The 19,199-nt window shown below is 37.6% G+C and overlaps 1 protein-coding gene across 2 annotated transcripts; it reads right to left on the bottom strand.

The window, feature by feature from the left end:
* Positions 1-728: 728 nt before the first annotated feature.
* On the bottom strand, positions 729-18,675 carry LOC117327191 (tyrosine-protein kinase Fer-like). Of its 2 annotated transcripts, none has more exons than XM_033884055.1 (10): positions 18,176-18,675; positions 14,519-14,726; positions 13,479-13,780; positions 12,961-13,101; positions 11,737-11,934; positions 9,149-9,264; positions 7,852-8,300; positions 4,848-5,547; positions 4,248-4,533; positions 729-3,055 (listed from the first exon to the last, which is right to left on the bottom strand). In XM_033884055.1, exons 1-10 carry the CDS (start codon positions 18,380-18,382, stop codon positions 2,672-2,674), a joined length of 2,991 nt encoding a protein of 996 aa, XP_033739946.1. In that variant the 5' UTR covers positions 18,383-18,675; the 3' UTR covers positions 729-2,671. The 2 variants fall into 2 exon arrangements, with proteins under 2 accessions (XP_033739946.1, XP_033739940.1); XM_033884049.1 differs by lacking the exon at positions 18,176-18,675 and adding an exon at positions 15,271-15,544.
* Between the last annotated feature and the right edge of the window lie 524 nt (positions 18,676-19,199).

Genomic DNA, 19,199 nt, shown 5'->3' with positions numbered 1-19,199 from the left:
TCACTACTGGACTTACCACAAACGAGAAACCATTACTGGACTTACCACAAACGAGAAACCGCTTCTTGACTTACCACAAACGAGAAACCACTATTGGACTTACCACAAACGAGAAACCACTACTGGACTTACTACAAACGTGAAACCACTATTGAACTTACCACAAACGTGAAACCACTACTGGACTTACCACAAACGAGAAACCACTACTGGACTTACATGTACCACAAACGTGAAACCACTACTGGACTTACATGTACCACAAACGAGAAACCACTACTGGACTTACCACAAACGAGAAACCACTATTGGACTTACCACAAACGAGAAACCACTACTGGACTTACCACAAACGAGAAACCACTACTGGACAACCAGAAAAAAGGGGGGAAAAGGAAAGAACGAAAAGATAAACACTTCCAGACAAAAGAGCAAACGCTACTTACCAAAGGACTACCATTTCTTTAAATTAGAATCATTAGTATACCAAGTAACGAAAAAAGAAATACTTTAAGATAATGATAACCATTTCTACATGACGGGTAATCGCTACCAGATTAAAAGAAAATACTACTACTCAGCATAAAAACTTCTTTTAAACAAACAAGCGTGACTTTTCTAGATTGTCATAATTTCATGTTTAAATCATTCGATATGCCTTAATTGGCATGTCAAGACGTAATATACATTTGTATAAAGAAGAACAACTTACAACAAAGCCGAAAAAAGTAAAATGTAATATTGTATTTGTAAATATATAATTAAATAGTACAAATTAGCGTACCACACATACATATACGACATATTTCGTCATACCCGATAAAGACATGAATCGGCTCATGGGGTCAAGGTCCAGAAAAATCATCTGATCAATTGATTTATGCAATATGTTGAACAGAAGATACATTTCTGTTTTTAAGTGACATGAATGAGAATAACTTTATAAAGACACAACACCTGTGTAAGGAAATTATTATCCAATATTCAGGTAAATTAATAGTTCACATTGCGTCTTGCTAGGTTAGTCTAACGTAGTGCTTTTTAAGTCGCCTAACGCGATACTGAGAATTGACATAGTTAGTGTCGCATCTGATCTAACCATATTAACATTCAGATCAAACTTTATTTATGTTCAATTTAACTGATTGTTGATATAGAGATATAAACATTCATTTCATTGTTGATATAAGGATATTAACATCCATTTTAACTGAGTGTTGATATAGAGTTATAAACATTCATTTCAATGGATTGTTGATATAGAGTTATAAACATTCATTTCAATGGATTGTTGATATAGAATTATAAACATTCATTTCAAAGGATTGTTGATATAGAGTTATAAACATTCATTTCAATGGATTGTTGATATAGAATTATAAACATTCATTTCAAAGGATTGTTGATATAGAGTTATAAACATTCATTTCAAAGGATTGTTGATATGGAGTTATAAACATTCATGTCAAAAGATTGTTGATATAACGATATAAACATCCATTTTAACTGAGTGTTGATATAACGATATAAACATCCATTTTAACTGAGTGTTGATATAACGATATTAACGTTCATTTCAACGGATTTTTGATCTTGTGTTATTTACTTGCCATTGAATTAAACTAATCGTTGATCTAACTTGATTCACATTCAAATTAAATGATTGTTGATGTTGTTCATATTCTATTCAACTGCATAACCCAGTAGTTGTATTCATATGCGGGACTTATACGATTGTAGTATTGATATACTGGCGAGATAAGGTCTAGTTAAACATATCGAAGACGTTATTTTGGTTATGTGGTAGTGTATTTCTGTCTGGTTAGCAACACAAAGACACATGAATAGACATAGCAGCTATCTGCTGAAATTAAATATCTACCCTCGATAGACGTATCAACTAAATCCATAAGACAGTTAAATATGCTTTTTTCTCATTATGGTTACAAATAAGTACATAAACATACATTTAATTTCAAAGATAGAAAGACATAAAATTTTGGAATTGAAAAAATAAACAAAAAACAAAAAAATAAAAAGAAACATGAATAACTATACATCACATGTATATAGATCGTTTGAATGCAATTGTTTAAATTTTAATACATGGGAAGAATACTTAATAATCTATTGTTACACATATTTGCAAATGTATCGTGTTGCTTTGACAACACTGCCTTGTACATCGTGGGAGGGTGTTAATAACCATTCATTATTTTGGACATTTTCCTTTTACTAGATGCAATCATTCTTTTCAAATATTATTCAAAAGATAAAAAGATCATACAAACATTAATACATTTTACTGCGACACAGATCAGAAATTGAATCAATATATGACATTCAAACATTCAAAGGTGGCGATCTAACGCTTTCAATTCTATGTTCGAGCATATAAAAACATATTCGGTGGCTTTTCTTTTTCGTACGAATAACAAAGCATGCACATTCAACTTTATTTAATCCTGACAATAGTTTGGTATGAGAAAGAAGCACTGTTGCGAAAAATACCTAAAACGTATTGCTAAATGCAACGCAAAAATGATTAGATAAGCTTTAGTAGAACTACATTAATCCGTATCCTGTGCAAATGAGTCCATCCTAATCATCAAGATAAGCCTTCTCTTGTGGAGGAGTTGACTAATTCCATATTTTGATGCTTAATTTACTTTTAAAATTTTTCGAAGAAGCTGCCAACAGCTGCAGCCTCCATTCTTGCCGAAGGATCTTTAGCCCAGCATCTCTCGATCACGCTTATCCAGTCGTCAGGGGGTCGGTGCTGGATTGACATATTTGGTCGGAGACCACCCCCGACCGACTCTTGCAGGGATTTGTGGATGTAGTGTTGGATATGAATTGCGGCATCCATACCGTACCACATCTCCCACAGCATGATAGCGAGGCTATAGATATCCGCCTTGTGGTCGTATATATCATGTGTCACTAGTACCTCCGGTGCCATATAAACAGGGGAGCCTGCGATAGTTCCCGATATCATCTGGGCGCCTTTTGTCAGACCTACGTCAGTCAGCTTTACAGTTCCGTCCAGAGATACCTAGACAAAAACATATCTAACATCAATTTTTAGATCTGTTGAGTTTTGTTTTTTGTTTTTTGTTCATTTCAAAAGTTAGTTTTATTAACACTGGCATATCAAAAGTTCACTTATATGCAGGAAATGTTCGTTCGGTAAGATAATATGATTTGGTGTTCATATAGGTGTAACTCAATCTAATTAAAATAAGGCTTGTAAATTCCATTCCTCTACGATACTCTATGATACCCTACGATACGCTGTAATACAAGATCTAACAATATCCCGTCGGAGGTCATCTCAGAATGATCTTTGAGCCTCAAATGTAAGCCATTGAAAACTGATCAATGGCGTCATTAGTCAATCAAACCTTATGTTGCGTCTCCTTAGTATTTAGGACTCAGTTCAGCGCTTGATTTGAAATACGCAAAATTTCACAAACTTTATTGGTAGATTATCTTAATGGCCATGGTAATAAGAGAAGTTGCTAATCCTCTGGACGTTACATTGAAATAACAAAAAACGATTAAACAATATCTCATCGACAGGACGGATTGTATTGGCGACTGGATTTCAAAAATCGTAACCGTACACGTTATTCCTTTAAAACTGAATATATTTTTTTTCACGACGCTGATGCCTTCACTGTCTATCTCTCGTACGATTAAGAAAAAACAAACAGGCAGCACACGTTTGTTAAACTATAAATTCGTTGAGGTATTCTCGGTGAAATGAAATGGAATACCTCCTCTGGAACGTTACGTAAGTATTTATACTTCCAAAGAATACAAAAAAAAAAAAACACCGATAAGTTTATAGGCGGCGCGCTGTTTGGCTGACCTAAAATGTTATGCTGAGATGACCTCCTACAGGTTATTGTTAGATCTTGTATTGCATTGTATCGTAGAGTATCTTAGAGGAGCGGAAATTATTAGTGTAATTTTAATTAGGTTTGGTGTAACTGTGTTAGTGTTAGAGCGACACAGAAAACAGATATGATATGACACATGAAGATGTACATGTATCTATCGAAAACTGATATTCAAACAGACATGGAAATGTATATGTACAATGCATCTATGAGCGTATGATAACACTATTTTAAAGTGGACATCCGAAAAGGACCGCTGCATGATTTAGCAAGGAAATAATTTCTTCAGCCCAGGTAGACATCCTCCCTAAAATGATTTTTTCTGTGTATTAGCAAACTTACCAGCACATTCTCCAGTTTAAGGTCTCTATGCACCAAATCCTTCCCATGCAAGTACTGTAGTCCATGACAAAGCTCAACTACATACCGGCACATATTTCGCATGGCATGTAACTGCTCATTACGTCTGTTCCCAAGTTTGCCAGGGTTTCCAAATGACTCCTCCAAAAACACGTCCTTCAGTGTGCCCTTACAGCATTCTAATAGCATGATCCATTTGATCTGTGATTTTTCAGTCTCGCTGAGGACGGATCCGAAATAGGTGACAATGTTTTTATGTTTCAGATCTCTGTTAAAGACATGAAATTAAAAGAGTTTTTTTCATGATGTCAGCATGTATACATTGGTGGAACAACGAAATAAAATTGTGATTATAGAGTAACAAACTGGGTATATACATGTACATTATTTATAAACATAATATTCGCTGATACATAGAGTCAAGTTTCCGACAAGGGGATCTATGGCAACTCAAATATTGTACATGTATATATTATTTTCTCACTTTAGGAAAAGTGAACCGATATTGGAGTACGAAATGATTGACTACGTCGTTAAGGAATGTCCATTAACGAATAACATGTATTTATAACTATTACATACCGCAATGTTCGGTCTTCTAGTAGAAGGTCGCTCACGTTGAAGGCATTAATGGTCTCTTTGTTGATTTTGACCGCTACTTTTGTAGCCACCTCCCCAGGTGGTTTAAGTGTTCCCATAAATACGTCAGCAAACGTCCCACTCCCAAGGGACCTGGATTTGTCTACCTCTAGCTCCCTCATTCTGAAGTCGGATTCCATAATACATCTGATATAGAACATGTCTAGTTGTCCCTGCTTCTTGGTTATATCGCGAAGGAGTTCGGGATATATATTTGACAGAAGACCTTTATTTTCCTTCATCTCGTTTTTCAAAGTATCCATCAATATTCTATCCGCTTTGAGAAGATCTGGGATCATTTTAGCAATATCATCTATACCTTTGATGTATCGGCTCAAAAAAAGATCGAGCTTTGCCCTTAGCAGGTTTCCGTCTATTATGCTCTTGATAAACAATATGGTCGCGTCTTCCATGGTCTTCACGGGGTCTCGTTTGCTGTAGGATTTAAAGATACCCCGTATGTCCTTAGACTTCGTATTCAATGATCCAGCACAAGCTACTGCGTTCCCAATTTGTTTGAGATCGTTGGGCTTGCCTCCCTGATTTTTACCTGCCTTCTGGAACACGTTTTTCACAGGTGCAGGTCTTTTCATGGATTTGTGAAAGTCTGATACAGCACGTTTATCGCCAGGGAGTAGTACAACTGACAAAGAAGGAAAATAAAAATGAATGCAGATAACCACTAGATATATCAAACTGCAGCACATTTCTTTGACAACTCATGTTGCAGATATTTTGTGTACTTACTTACACTAAATCATTTGAACTTCATATGTTTAAGTGCTGTCTCATTTAATAACGCTCAAAACCTTTAAATTCATAATTATGTCCCCCAAACGAAGTGGGGGGACATATTGTTTTTGCTCCGTTTCTTCTTCTTCTTCTTCTTCTTCTTCTTCTTATTATTATTATTACAAGCTAACCGGTAATAAGTATTTATATATTAAAGTATTTAAACGGTAAAAATTGTAATCCAGACGATTCTGCCGTTGATACATTTATTATGAGGTGTTTACAAAAGGATACGATATTAACGTGGCCCTGTGGACAGGGTCAGCTGAGGGAGTCAGGTCAGACCTGCAGACCAGTCAATTTTAAACAAAGATGCACCCTGTACATGAGAAGTACAAATATACTTGATAGAAATACCCCGCAATTAAGTAATTAGATCGACTATGGTTCAGAATATGAATTATTTTTATGACCATATCCGTAAACTATAAAACGAAAGTAGGTCTAGTCCAACTACATAGGTTACGATACGATAGCTATGTTTAAATCTGTGTTACTTTCCGTTGTATTTTAGCACATTGGTGTCTCAAAAATTGCGAAAATAATCCGGGAATGTTCAATGATCTTCTGTTTTTATTATCGTTGTGCTTTCCGTGTCACGTTCTAATAACCGACGCCACGAAATATCATACAGCTAATGGACCGAAGTGTTATCCACTCCAAACCTCCATTTATCGACTATAGATGCCTGATTCTATAGCCTGTAGACTTAATGTTACGTCATCAAATCTAAATCAATTCTTAAAATGATATGAAGCGAAAGATATAGAAAATGTCTAAATAAAAACATTGTGATTAGTATTGAGTACAACGTTAGAGTGCATTGTAAATAATTGCTTCGATTCGCTAACCTAATGCATAAGTAATTTAAATCAAATTATTTTAAAATCCATATTTCGTTTCTATCATAATCTTCAAATTTGTAACACAAGATCATTTAGAAGCTTTGCAGTACTGACTCTTTCAAACGCACAGATGTTTTGATTTGAGCAAAGATGGCGACCCGAAGCTGTGAGGCGGTTTGGATTGGAATTAAAATGCGTATATTTCGGCAAGTAAACATCGTACACGGTTCCCGTGTGGTCAGATCATCTAATTTTGTCATAATGTATTCAGAACAGTTGTTGTTTAGTCGCTACGGTCATTAACATAAAAATTCGGATTATTATATAAATACTTATTTAATTATTTCTTCCACTTTCTTCCGCCGCGGAGGTTTCCGACACTTTCTCAGAAACTGCAGGGCGGATCATCATCAAACTTCACAGACATACTCGTTAGTGTATGGGGGTGTGCAACCAGGTGTTTTTTTTCGCGATCGGACATCCAAGATGGCCGCCAGAGCCCACTTCCTGTTTTTAGATTTCGGTCTCCGATTTCAGTGAACATTTGTGTATATGGGTTTTTAGGGATGCCGAATAACGTGGTAACATTTCCGAAAAGATCTGTTGCCATGGTAATGAAATGGTGGCCTGTGATTGGTCGAAATTTAGATCTTGTCGGATTAAGCTGAAAATTGTTACATAGGGGTATTGAGGGAAGGCAAACACAAAGGTACCACTTACGAAACCGTCCGTTGCATGGAAACGAAATTGAGGCTTCTGATTGGTTCAAATTTAGATATTGTCCGATTTTAAGGAAATTTTGTATGTAGGTACATCATGGGACACCAGTCACTCCCTTAGCCTCACTTCCACATTTTAACAAAATGGCCGCCATTTCCTGGCCTCTGATTGGTCTAAATTTACATATTGTCTGATTTTGATGAAATTTGGTACGTAGGTACATCATGGGACACTGGTCACTCTTGTAACCTCACTTTCACTTTTTAATAAAATGGCCGCCATTTCCTGACCTCTGATTGGTCTAAATTTAGATATTGTCCAATTTTGATAAAATTTTGTATGTAGGGGTATAAGGGGGCTCCAAAATCAACTGAATGGGTTTCGTTGCCATAGCAACCATACTGAGGGTTCTGATTGGTCTAAATTTAGATGTTGTTCGATTTCAATGAAATTTGGTATATAGGAATATTGAGTGATGCCGAACATAATTGTGCGACTGCGGGGGCGTTTGGGGACATCTGTAATGGTTTCCCATTACAATTAGTACTTGTTATGGAATCTGATTAAAATAACGTGATCAAATTATTTACCTTCGACATCTCGCATCTGGTCTTCCATGATTTGAAAGTCCCGCTTGAACTTTTTAACAATTTTGTCCTTCAGATGTTTGACGAGGCCGTTTTGATCATCATATTTGTTGACTTCTTCAACTAATTTAGCTGAAATTTCGTCTTCAGCTTTTTTCACCACTTTCTTCCAGTTTTCAGCAGATGGACATTCTTTAACATTCCGTTTACAGAGGTTAGACAGGATATCTGTTCTGGATAGAAGACGGACAATCTGTCTGTGCAGGCTCTCAAGTTCTTCTTTTACTTCCTTCCGCATACTGTCTAGAGTAAACTTAGCATCCCTCTCTAGACGATCCATCTGCGTCATCAACCTCCTCTGTAATTGTTCTTTCTCTTCCAGTCCTTTAGCGTCCATCAACTTAGCGACCTTAAGTGAGTAGTGAGACCGCTTCAGCACCTGTGATATCCATCTGTTTGAATATAATGTTAGGCAAAGTTGTGAGTGTCATAAATATTAAGGGAATCTACATCACATCAACAGGCAGCTGATGTACATTAGAATTCATTCAAACTGTATATCATCAAAGTACATCATTGAAATAATGTTATTGCCTGCTTGTGATAAGTATATTTCTCCTGGTTATTTCCTCACAAACAATGCGTTCAGTAAACCTTTTGAGAAAAACTTACAAACTTTCTATGACCAAACCGTACCTGAATTTTCAGCGAGTAGGGACAAGAACAACAGTAGAGTTGGTGAGATTTCGCTAAAGATGTTTCCCTATCCAGAATCTATGGAAATATTTGCATATAGGCTTTCGAAAATGTATAATGCGAAAAGTTCCATGTGTCAAATTGTAGGCAACTACTAATTGAGTAGAAGAAGTCAAATTTAGATATATAGACACATTATCATTTAGGCATGAAACGTACCCATAATTATCAATAATCATCCTTCTTTACCTCTCAAAACCTTTCTTTGTCGCTCAGTACGTCATCAATTGACATATGACATATGTATCGTGATATTGATAATTGACCTGGTCATTTAAACAGAGGGCAGCGGTGGCCGAGTTGTCAGGTATCCTGACACTTTATCTCTAGCCCTTCACCCCGAGTTGGAGTTGGAAACACACGTGGGGCAGGTGTCTGGTACTGACCGTAGGTCGGTAGTTTTTTTCCGGGTACTCCGGCTTTCCTCCACCTCCAAAATCAGACACGTTCTTAAATGACATTGGTTATTAATAGGACGTTAAAAAATAAACCTAAACCTGGACCTCGTTAGAAGAACAATTCAAAAACATGCTTTTTTACACACCCATAATGTGAAGCTATTTGGTTTTTCAAACTAGATGGTAGGAGGCGCTCTAGTCCCTTGAGAATCAGAGCATGCTCTGTCGTAGTAGACCCGGCGTATTTCATTGCTTTAAGTGCCTGTAGATAGAAAATCGCAACATGTTCCAGAAATTTTCGCATCTATAGTGTTAGTACCGATGATGATTCCAGTAAATACTACAGCTCTAATGTTAGTAACGATAATGATTCTAGTAAATATCACAGCTATAATGTGTAAGAACCGACAATGTTTCTGGTAAATATCAAACCTATACTGTGTAAGAACAACCGATGACTCTAGTAAATATCTCAGATATAGTGTGTTAGAACCGACGATTAATCAAGTAATTATCACAGCTACGAGGTATAGTGTGTAAATATCGACGATGGTTCTAGTAAATACCACAGCTATAGTGTTTAAGAACTGAAGATGATTCTAATAAATACCACAGCTATATCTAGTAAATATCACAACTATATCTAGTAAATATCACAGCTATATTGTATATTTTGTAAGAACTGACAATAATTCCAGTAAATACCACAGCTATAGTGTGGAAGTATCGACGATAATTCTTGTAAATATTACAGCTATAGTAAGAAACGGCGATGCTTTTTGTAAATATCACAACTTGTGTGTGTAAGAATCGACAAGAAAATAACTAATAATCTGCATGCAAATTATATCATAAATTTTCAATCATTAATAAAGGATTGATATAGATAATACAAGATGCTAAGAGAATCTGTGTCACTCACCTGGTTGATTTGACGACAGGTCAAAATAATGTTCATGGTCATTTCATTCATAGCTTTATTTTTGATGTCTAACAATGCTATATATGGTTATGGGATGATAATATCCATTGCTTTCCTTACGGTGGGGGAAAACCCCGGGCCTATTTATATCAGAATTGTCTTTATCTCTTGATGCCAAGCAATGCTACATATGGTTAGGGTTGGGAATATCAACGGTTTCAAAAATATAACAAACTGTTTATAATGGCACTATAGCCAAATTGTTAATTTTTGCCCTGCCTCTCAGGCACATGGGAGGTCAGCCCAATCATTTGTATAAATTTGAATCCCAGCCACCTAGGGATGTTACCACTGAAATATCAATACCGTGCATTGCTTAGTTCAAGAGAAGAAGTCGTTAATATCAATATTACGAAATGAACCCGTTTTGGCCGCCCCACCCCTCAGACCACATCATAGGGATGCTTCCTACTAAATTTAGTTTAGTTCTAATCAGCAGTTATGCAGAACAAGTCAATTGAGTTGACAGACGGACAGATGCCGGACGCCAAGGTAGGACATAAGCTAGCATTGGTCATTCGGACCAGATCAGCTAAAAGAGTAGACGTATATCTGTTCAAGTTATGTGAATAACCTTGTCTAACCCTCATAACATATCGCAGGAAAATTTAAAATCCAAAACGAATATATTTAAGCTCAATAGAATATTTCTTTAACCAGAATGATAATTGATAAATGTAAATCTGAAATCTGGCATACTATCTACCATGGACAAATTTAAAAGTCCTTAAACCAAGCAAACATGATTTAACAGGTTTTCTGTTAGTCAACTTCTTCATTTTTAGATAGGTTTACCACGAGGGAAAGTCAATGTGTTCGTTAGAGTCAAAAGATGAGCAGGAGTTATTGTCCTTTGCATGTCGATTTGAAATAAACGCTTTGTGCTTAACCGGATATAGCATCATGTATAAACGCATTCAGCGTAAGCGACACAAAATAGGTTGAAATGTTTAATAATATATATAGAAAAAAATCTCATTATCATTCACATCAGTCCCGTTAGTTTGTTCCATGTATCCTTCTATATTGAAAATGTCTATGTCATTCTAAATTGTAAATTTCCGTAATGAAGCCAACGATGAAAGAATGTATTAACACCTAGAGGATACGACAGGGAAATTTCAAACCTTGGTGCTTCCATTCAAGGGATTTACACCTTACATCACTTGCTGTGTCGTCATCTTAATGTGAACAATTGATCAATTGATATCTAAAAATGTTGATTTATTTTTTAAGGTTCTATATATTGATTGAATTATCAATCAAACTTACTTTTATTCAGTTTCGTTCGGTATAAGAAATAATCATGTCCCTCTGTGTCGGGATCAATCCATAATTGTCTCCCTGGGCACGGTTAGTTTTTCGAGGGCGATCCCTGACCGGAGAGACAATTGTAGATCGATCAAGACTCGGAGGGTCATAATTGTAGCCGTCGAAGTGTAAACTTCCTTTTCATATCGATAAGGCATTGGATTTTTCCACTCACACTTTTTCATTTTCACATTCGTATGTTTACACACAGCAGAGACGATATGTAAAAGTAGTTCTGGTCAACTTTCGTTTCAAAATACCGGCACGTGTTATCTGCCATACCCTATTGGTTGACAGAGAAAACACATTATACGGAGCAACAGAGAAATATTGAACATGTAAAACAGGAGAGAAATCTGAATGAATCGAATATAATACAAGCAGCCTCTGACTATTACCACTGATACTTCTCAACAATTTGAATACGATTGACATACACACCTCTGACGTAGACAGGCGGAATATCTGGTCCAACCTGACAGTAGGGTAACAGCGTTTGAGCTGTGCAATGGTGTTCTTATAGACATCCCCCTGGTCACTCTCTGGTACGGTGTCCCATTTGTTGCACACAAACATAGTGGCTCGGGGGTTGAAGTCCTCGTCAACGGATGTGGTAACTAGCCTTAGGAAGTCCTTTAACTGAAACATACGCACTTATTACAGATATTGCCATACAGACAATATGTCGTGGGTATCTTAAAGCCGAGTACTCCCAAACAACCTACAACTCTAGTTGCACACGTGCATTAATATCAAGCTAAGATGCTTATTCACGCTCTCCTTACATCAAAATGACCATTGAACTAGACGTTTCACCGGGGAAATCCTTGCGACATCAGTGCATAGAAATAACTCGCCGCATTTACCTTTATCGCGATCCTGTCACGGAGCCGAGATTGAGGCTACAAAATCGACAATGTTTGAGGTATACGGAAAAAACTAACCAGCAACCCGAAAGACGTCCGGCAAAATCGAAATTCGAGTCTATTACTTTTTCTTCGAACGAATCAATTCTTTTCCAAAGGGAATCCTGGGGTTTCGCCGATTTCAGCGCCTTTTGCGTTTCTTTTTTGGCAAAATCTGTCTGCGTTTTGGCAGGCCTACGCTTTTGGCTTTCTGCCATTTTGTGTTGAGTGACAACCCACCCGATGCATTATGGGACTAATTTGCATAGAAACTTGGTCCGTCGGACCCAGTTATTATTTTGGGAATTTCCTGTAAAGAAACCAAAATGTAAACATTTATATATATTTGTTTGGGACTATGGGACTTTCAGGTACATTATTGTATGTATTATTGCAAAATTCCTGGTTAGTGTCTTAAACAAAATAAGCCGTATTTTGGCGCGGGCAAGTATACAGCCAAATATACAGATTATATTTAAAGACACTTACCATGTAATGTATTTATCCTGCAACAATAATCAAAAGCGAGCATTTTTAGGTGAAACGGTATCAGTAATGTTTCAAATATGCTCGCCTTATATACGTTGTTTCACATGGAAGTAGATTAGTCAAATTAACGCACATGCTTAGATTCTAAAATGCAGTTGTTTCCGTCATTGCCGAATACAGCAATAAATATGTGGTAGGTATATTCCGACAATGCGAATGCTAGTTGCAGAATAAGGATAATAATTTGCTAGATAACAGTTAAATTACTCACCCTGCCTTTCTGTATTCCTCCGGCATTTGAACTGTTGATGATGTAGATAAAGCCAAATGATTTGGAGAGGAACCTTTCAACACGCTTAGACAACTGGCGACTTGCCCCTATACCAGGTGTATCCACAATCACTATTCCAGACTGCATGGAAAATTGCATCATATGACTCCTCACATATTACAAATGTATCGAAACCTATTCTGTACTGGAAGCACTAAACCATAAAAATGTGCAACATATTGAGCTTTACCTTTCGAGGCGTAGAATCACTCACGAGTCATAGAAGAACGAAAAAAGCTAAATGGTGCATTTGTTTTATTCTACTGTATCTTCCTCTGAATTTGTTTTGAAATGTGTCACTATCTTGTTTGTAATTTGTATAATGCATTGATAAATGAAAAGAATTCATGCGTAAACAAAACCGTAAATTAAAATTCAAGATCACCAAAAACACAAGAGAAACACATACAAACATGAAATACGCGTTAAGGTGACTGATCACGTCATTAAAGACCTACCTCTAGAGTGTCAATAGGCCAAAATATCTCCACTCGAGAGTATGGACTCTCGTCGGTTTCGCCGTCGAGCTCAATGACAACCTTTGATAGAACATCTATACCCTTGTCATGCTCCAGGTCTATAGTTTCTGGTCGGCGTTTTTGTTTGTCGATGGAGCGATGGTGCAGCACAGCATACTTTTTACCGCTTTGTGAGTATCGGATCTCACAGATGGAGGTTGTGCATTGTAGATCACTTGTTGGTAAAAGGTCCTTGCCGAGAAGGAGATTGATGAAACTGCTCTTTCCTGCAGACGTCTCTCCTACATAATTATGTAATGCAGACTTTGTAAAACTTCAGAGAACGCACATTGTACTTTCGTTCAAAGACAAAGAAAGTATTTGTATTATAAGATAGGGTATACATGTATGTCTCATGGAAATATAGAGAGGACATAGTTGTATTATATATCATATAGGGAATAACAGGGTTTATTCATTAATTCAGTATTCTGTGAAAACACACGTTCAAACTGATGAATATGTGACCCATGTCACTATCAATCCTCTCAAATGGACGAAACTGGCATGGTGATGACAGTAATGCAGTAATATTTTGCATAGAAGGACACCCCATCCGGTGACATACAAATGTAAAACACAGAAGGACACCCCATCCGGTGAAATAAAACACAGAAAGACACCCCATCCGGTGACAAAACACATCTAGAAGGACACCCCATCCGGTGACATGAAACACCTAGAAGGACACCCCATCCGGTGCCATAAAACAACCTTTTTATAGTATGCCCGGCTAGAATACAGAAACCAACGTCTTTCTTACAAGGGCGATCGCTCAACCAAAGGCCAAAAGTGAGGCAGTATGTTTTAAAAAGACGATTAAACGTAAGACCTCAAATTATGTCGCCTTCTATGACCAGGCAATGGCGGCAGCAGGTAAAATTCCTACGCCCAACCTGCAAGGAACACCACCCATCTAGATGTAAGATGTTTTTTTTTGGCAATTATTTTGGTTCCACTATTAATGTACAAATACATACCCGCAACAAGAATAGCACAGTCACTACTGGCCAGTTCGCCCTTCTTTGTTTTCACTGTCTCAACAATGCCCTTGAAAAACTGGTCAAGGTCACGACGGTGCTGTTCTGGAAGTTTCTTGTAGTATTCAACCACCTCGTCATATTTATCCGACAGAATTCTCCGGTTTTTGATGTCGTCAGACAAAGCTTGTTTGAAGCCATTCTCTCTCTAAAAATAAAGAATTGATAAATATATTCACTATACCCAGAACAATATAACAGATACATATTAATACATATATATTACAGCATATCATACAATATCAATTAAAATGTACCAAAGAAATAAAATCCTTTGTACACGTATTCTATGTACATGTAACAATGGGAGGCAATCAGTAGTTTTACAATGTATGTGTACATGTATGTTTAAGGATAAAGCTGTACATGTCTATTAAATCAGGGCATTTAAAAAGCACCCTTCACAACCATGGCAACATTTTAGAATGTGGTACAATCATATCAATAGAATGATAGTCAGACATGGACAATACACAGGGCTTCCGATACTAAATCAGAATATGTAGGTATGGTATAGGATTTATAGAATACATTTGACATCAACACGATATTCAAACACACGTATTACTTCTACATGAACTCAACACATGTCTCATGTCTGTTTATAGTGTGTATGTAAAGGCACTTGACATGCATGATATAATTCTAACAAATATATCTAAAACACAAAAGACAGTATTATATCAGTTGACCTGTTTCTGAACATTGTGTGGATTATTCTTCCAAACATCAATGAGCCGTTTGAGAGCTTCATCCTTAGTTTTAACCCCGCGCGTGTCAATGTTCCAGTCCTTCATAAGATCTCGTGCTGTTCTCATGTCCGGAATCCTGAGGATGTCATCTACACACGACACTTGGTATCTCTCTGGGCCGGACACAGACTTCAGAGAGCTCGTCGCCATTGTACCTCCAAGTACTGTAATGATTATCTAAACTCTTATGGCAGAAAGAGAAGATCATCCATGTTGTACATTTACAATGGTGTAACATGTAGTAAATTGGAATGAGCGTGTCGGCTTCCTGGTTCGTCGAGTGACTATTTAACCACCGTCTTTTGTGTTTGAATAATGCATACCTAGGATCTATTACCTGTATGTGTATGTGCCCTACCCGCGGTCGTTAGCGTGTTCACACACAGTTCTTTACCGTTACCTATCACAATAACATGTGTATTTAGTGTTTGAAATTTCTCGAGAATTACTAATCATAACGGTACTTATATACAGCCCTGAAACCTGAATAGGCGAGACGTTTATGTTGTGATTATATAGCAAATACATAGATCATATAGACGTCATTAAAGAATATATTTCGGGAAGGGGGAGAGACAATGATACAAAGGGAACCAATTTATAGTTGTATAAACTCTGATATGTCTCGGCCAGGGGACAACACCCAAAGCCTTCCTGACAGGGACTAACTCTCAATTAAAGGCCAAAAGTGAGGCAATGTCAAAGGATACGTAAGAAATAATAAAGTTGCTAGACATCAGGAAAAATATCAGATCCCATATTTAGTCACCTATGATCATGCAATGGGGGCAGCAGGTATAATTCATATACCCTACCTACAGCAGGTCACAAGGAAAGGGGTGGGGCTAGGAGGAAAAGGAAACAACATGTTATTCGAATCATACAATACAATTCTTTATTAATCTTGAGAGTATAATCTCACCGACATAATACAATTACAAGAATACAAGAAAATAATACAAGTCAGCTCGGGTAGAGCAATGCACTGGCATATGGCATTATAGCATGCATATATTTGTATATATATATATATATATATATATGCGACTCAATAAGGAAAATGAATAGTATGGATCAAACTACTAGTTACTAGAAGCCAACAGAGTAGAACGTACATAGTTACGATGCTTGGTATAAAAACTTGCCCAGATTATTTAATTCTTTAACATTACCCGTTGATAGTAAATTTATTAACTTCAACACTTCAACTTCACCTCAGGTCTGCCATCGTCCGTCGTACATTCATTAACAGCAATTTTTTAAACACAGTTGTTGTGAAACTGCTTACTTAAATTGATTGACAGTGTGTTATTGTGCATTATGTCATATACATAAGCAATCCGAACATCAATTAATCTTGTTCATAGGTTCCATGTAATTGCAACTTTATGGCAGTGAACCCCATGGACTAGTAGGCACAACAAACTCGAAATTGTTTACAGATGTAACTACCTGGCCAGGTAGACGAAATAATTACAATCGTTTACAGCTCAGACATGCAAGTCACGATCAATTAAATTGACTTGGAATTGCAGAAAGCATATATGTACCGTGGATAACACGAAGACGTGCATAAAGAGTTTTCAACATAAAATGTACGGGGTAAATACAAGTTTAAGTAATAATATATCAGGTGTGGTGTATAGGTGGGTTTAGATTAGAGTATATAAGGTATGATGTACAGGTGGGTTTATATTATAATATATAAGGTATGGTGTATAGGTGGGTTTAGATTATGATATATAAGGTATGGTATATCGGGTGGGTTTCGCTTCTGCTTTCTCCGGTTGGTCTCTCAGTGGGTTTCTCTTCTACTCTCTCCGGTCTGGTGGCAGCCGGTGGGTTTCCGCTATCGCGTCTCTCCAGGTCTGGTGGCTCGTCGGTGGGTTCGCTTCTCCTCTCTACGGTCTGATGTCCCGGGGGGTTTCTCCTTCTCATCTATCACGGTATGGTGTATAGGAGGGTTCAGATTACTAATCTCTACGGTCTGGTGTCTAGGTGGGTTTCGCTTCTCTCTCTCCGGTATGGTGTATCGGGTGGGTTTCGCTTCTGCCTCTCCGGTCTGTTGATCTCGGTTGGGTTCGCTTCTGCTCTCTCCGGTCTGTTGTCTCGGTGGGTGTTCGCTTCGCCGTCTCATCCCGGTCCTTGATGTCTCCGGTGGGTTTCGCTATCTCCTCTCTCCGGTCTGGTGTAATAGGGGGGTTGCGCTTCTGCTCTCTCCGGTCTGGTGTCTCGGTGGGTTTAGTTCTCTTACTCCATAGGTCTGGTACTCTGGTTTGATTTGCTTTTAAGCTTTCTCCATATATGGGTCTCTCTTTATTTATATTAGGTCTGGTGTATACGGTGGGTTTCGCTTAGGTATTAGGTCTGGTGTCTCGGTGGGTTCATTTCCTATCTCGGTCTGATGTCCGGTGGGTTTATCCTTCTCCTCTCTCCCGTTGTTTGGTTGCTCTGCCACTCTCCGTTTTATGGTTCTTCTCTCCTCGGTCTGTATACTGGTGGTTTTCTTCTCTCGTCTATTTTGTGTTTCGCTTCTGCTTCTCCGGCTGTTGTCGTGGGTTTGCTTAGGTCTTCGGTCTTGTGTATCGGTGGGTTTGATTCTATATCAGGTAGGTGTTAGTGGGTTTCGATTATGATCTAGGTCTGGTGTCTAGTGGGGTTTGATATGATATAAGGTATGGTGTATAGGTGGGTTTAGATTATAATATATAAGGTATTGTGGATAGGCGTGTTTAGATTATGATATATAAGGTATGGTGTATAGGTGGGTTTAGGATATAGTATATAAGTACATATGTCGGTTATATAAAGCGGTACAATGTCGGTTTCATGTATACTGACTTACTTGTCTTTTTTGTATAATGTGTTCTCTCCAGTAGGTAAGAAGTACCCTCTCGGCATCCTGATGCCTTCTGATTCCAGTTGTGGTCAATCCAAGCTTCCGCATCAGCATGAGAACTGATTTCATATCTGGTAGTCTGATAATATCCTCTACAGACCTGATGTTAAATCTGGCGAAGACAGCCGTAACGTCATCCATATTTGTGGCCATGTTTATGTAGCCTCTCGGGCTAGTTTTAGGACAACTCAGAATAGACTTGGGTTCATTTCATCCAGGTAACCTATAACACATAATACCCGGAAAGTGAGGCATTGATAGGAACTTACAACAAATCAACGAGACAAGTATACACGACACACGTTAATGAGTTGTAGACATATAACTAAACCAAGTGCGCAGGGACTACACCTATAAAACGTTCCACCCAGCTGAATGTGTATGTCAACATGGCGTTCAGCCATGTGGAAATATGTTCAGCGTGTACGAAAACCCCCTCCGATAGTCTGACAAGCCGCAACCTCTGGTGAAATGACTGCCCTTCTGTGGTAGGTACTTGACAAAACAAAATCCACTCTCTTCGACAAAAAGATATATATATATATATCCTTTAATTCTGAAACAAAAGATTTACAAGATTTTTTTGTTAGTTTTCATAGTTTTGAAAGAAAAGTGATTTGACATAGTCGAACTGAACACAATAAGGTCCGTTCATGGATCATATCAAATTTACCTCTGAGCTGGAGTTACACCCTGGGGCTACGTATACGCCACTAACCAGTCACTAACCCCCGTGATCGTGTTAGATAAAGCTATTTTTAACAAGAATATCGAATGACACTTATTCATGAAGCGGATATTAAGAGTACGATATGAAAGATACGTGTAAGAATAGTGTACATCAGATGAATTAGACCGAGAAATATCAATTTTTGCGGTAAAGTTACAACTGATGGGAGTTGTCTCCCTTCCTTCACAATAGGACGAGCATACTAGTTCCTAGATTTAGGAGGATAATTTAAATTATGCT

Source organism: Pecten maximus, chromosome 1, assembly GCF_902652985.1.
Source record: "Pecten maximus chromosome 1, xPecMax1.1, whole genome shotgun sequence".
Lineage (NCBI taxonomy): Eukaryota > Metazoa > Mollusca > Bivalvia > Pectinida > Pectinidae > Pecten > Pecten maximus.
The sequence above is the reverse complement of the archived record's forward strand: the minus strand, read 5'-3'. Positions and strand labels throughout refer to the sequence as shown.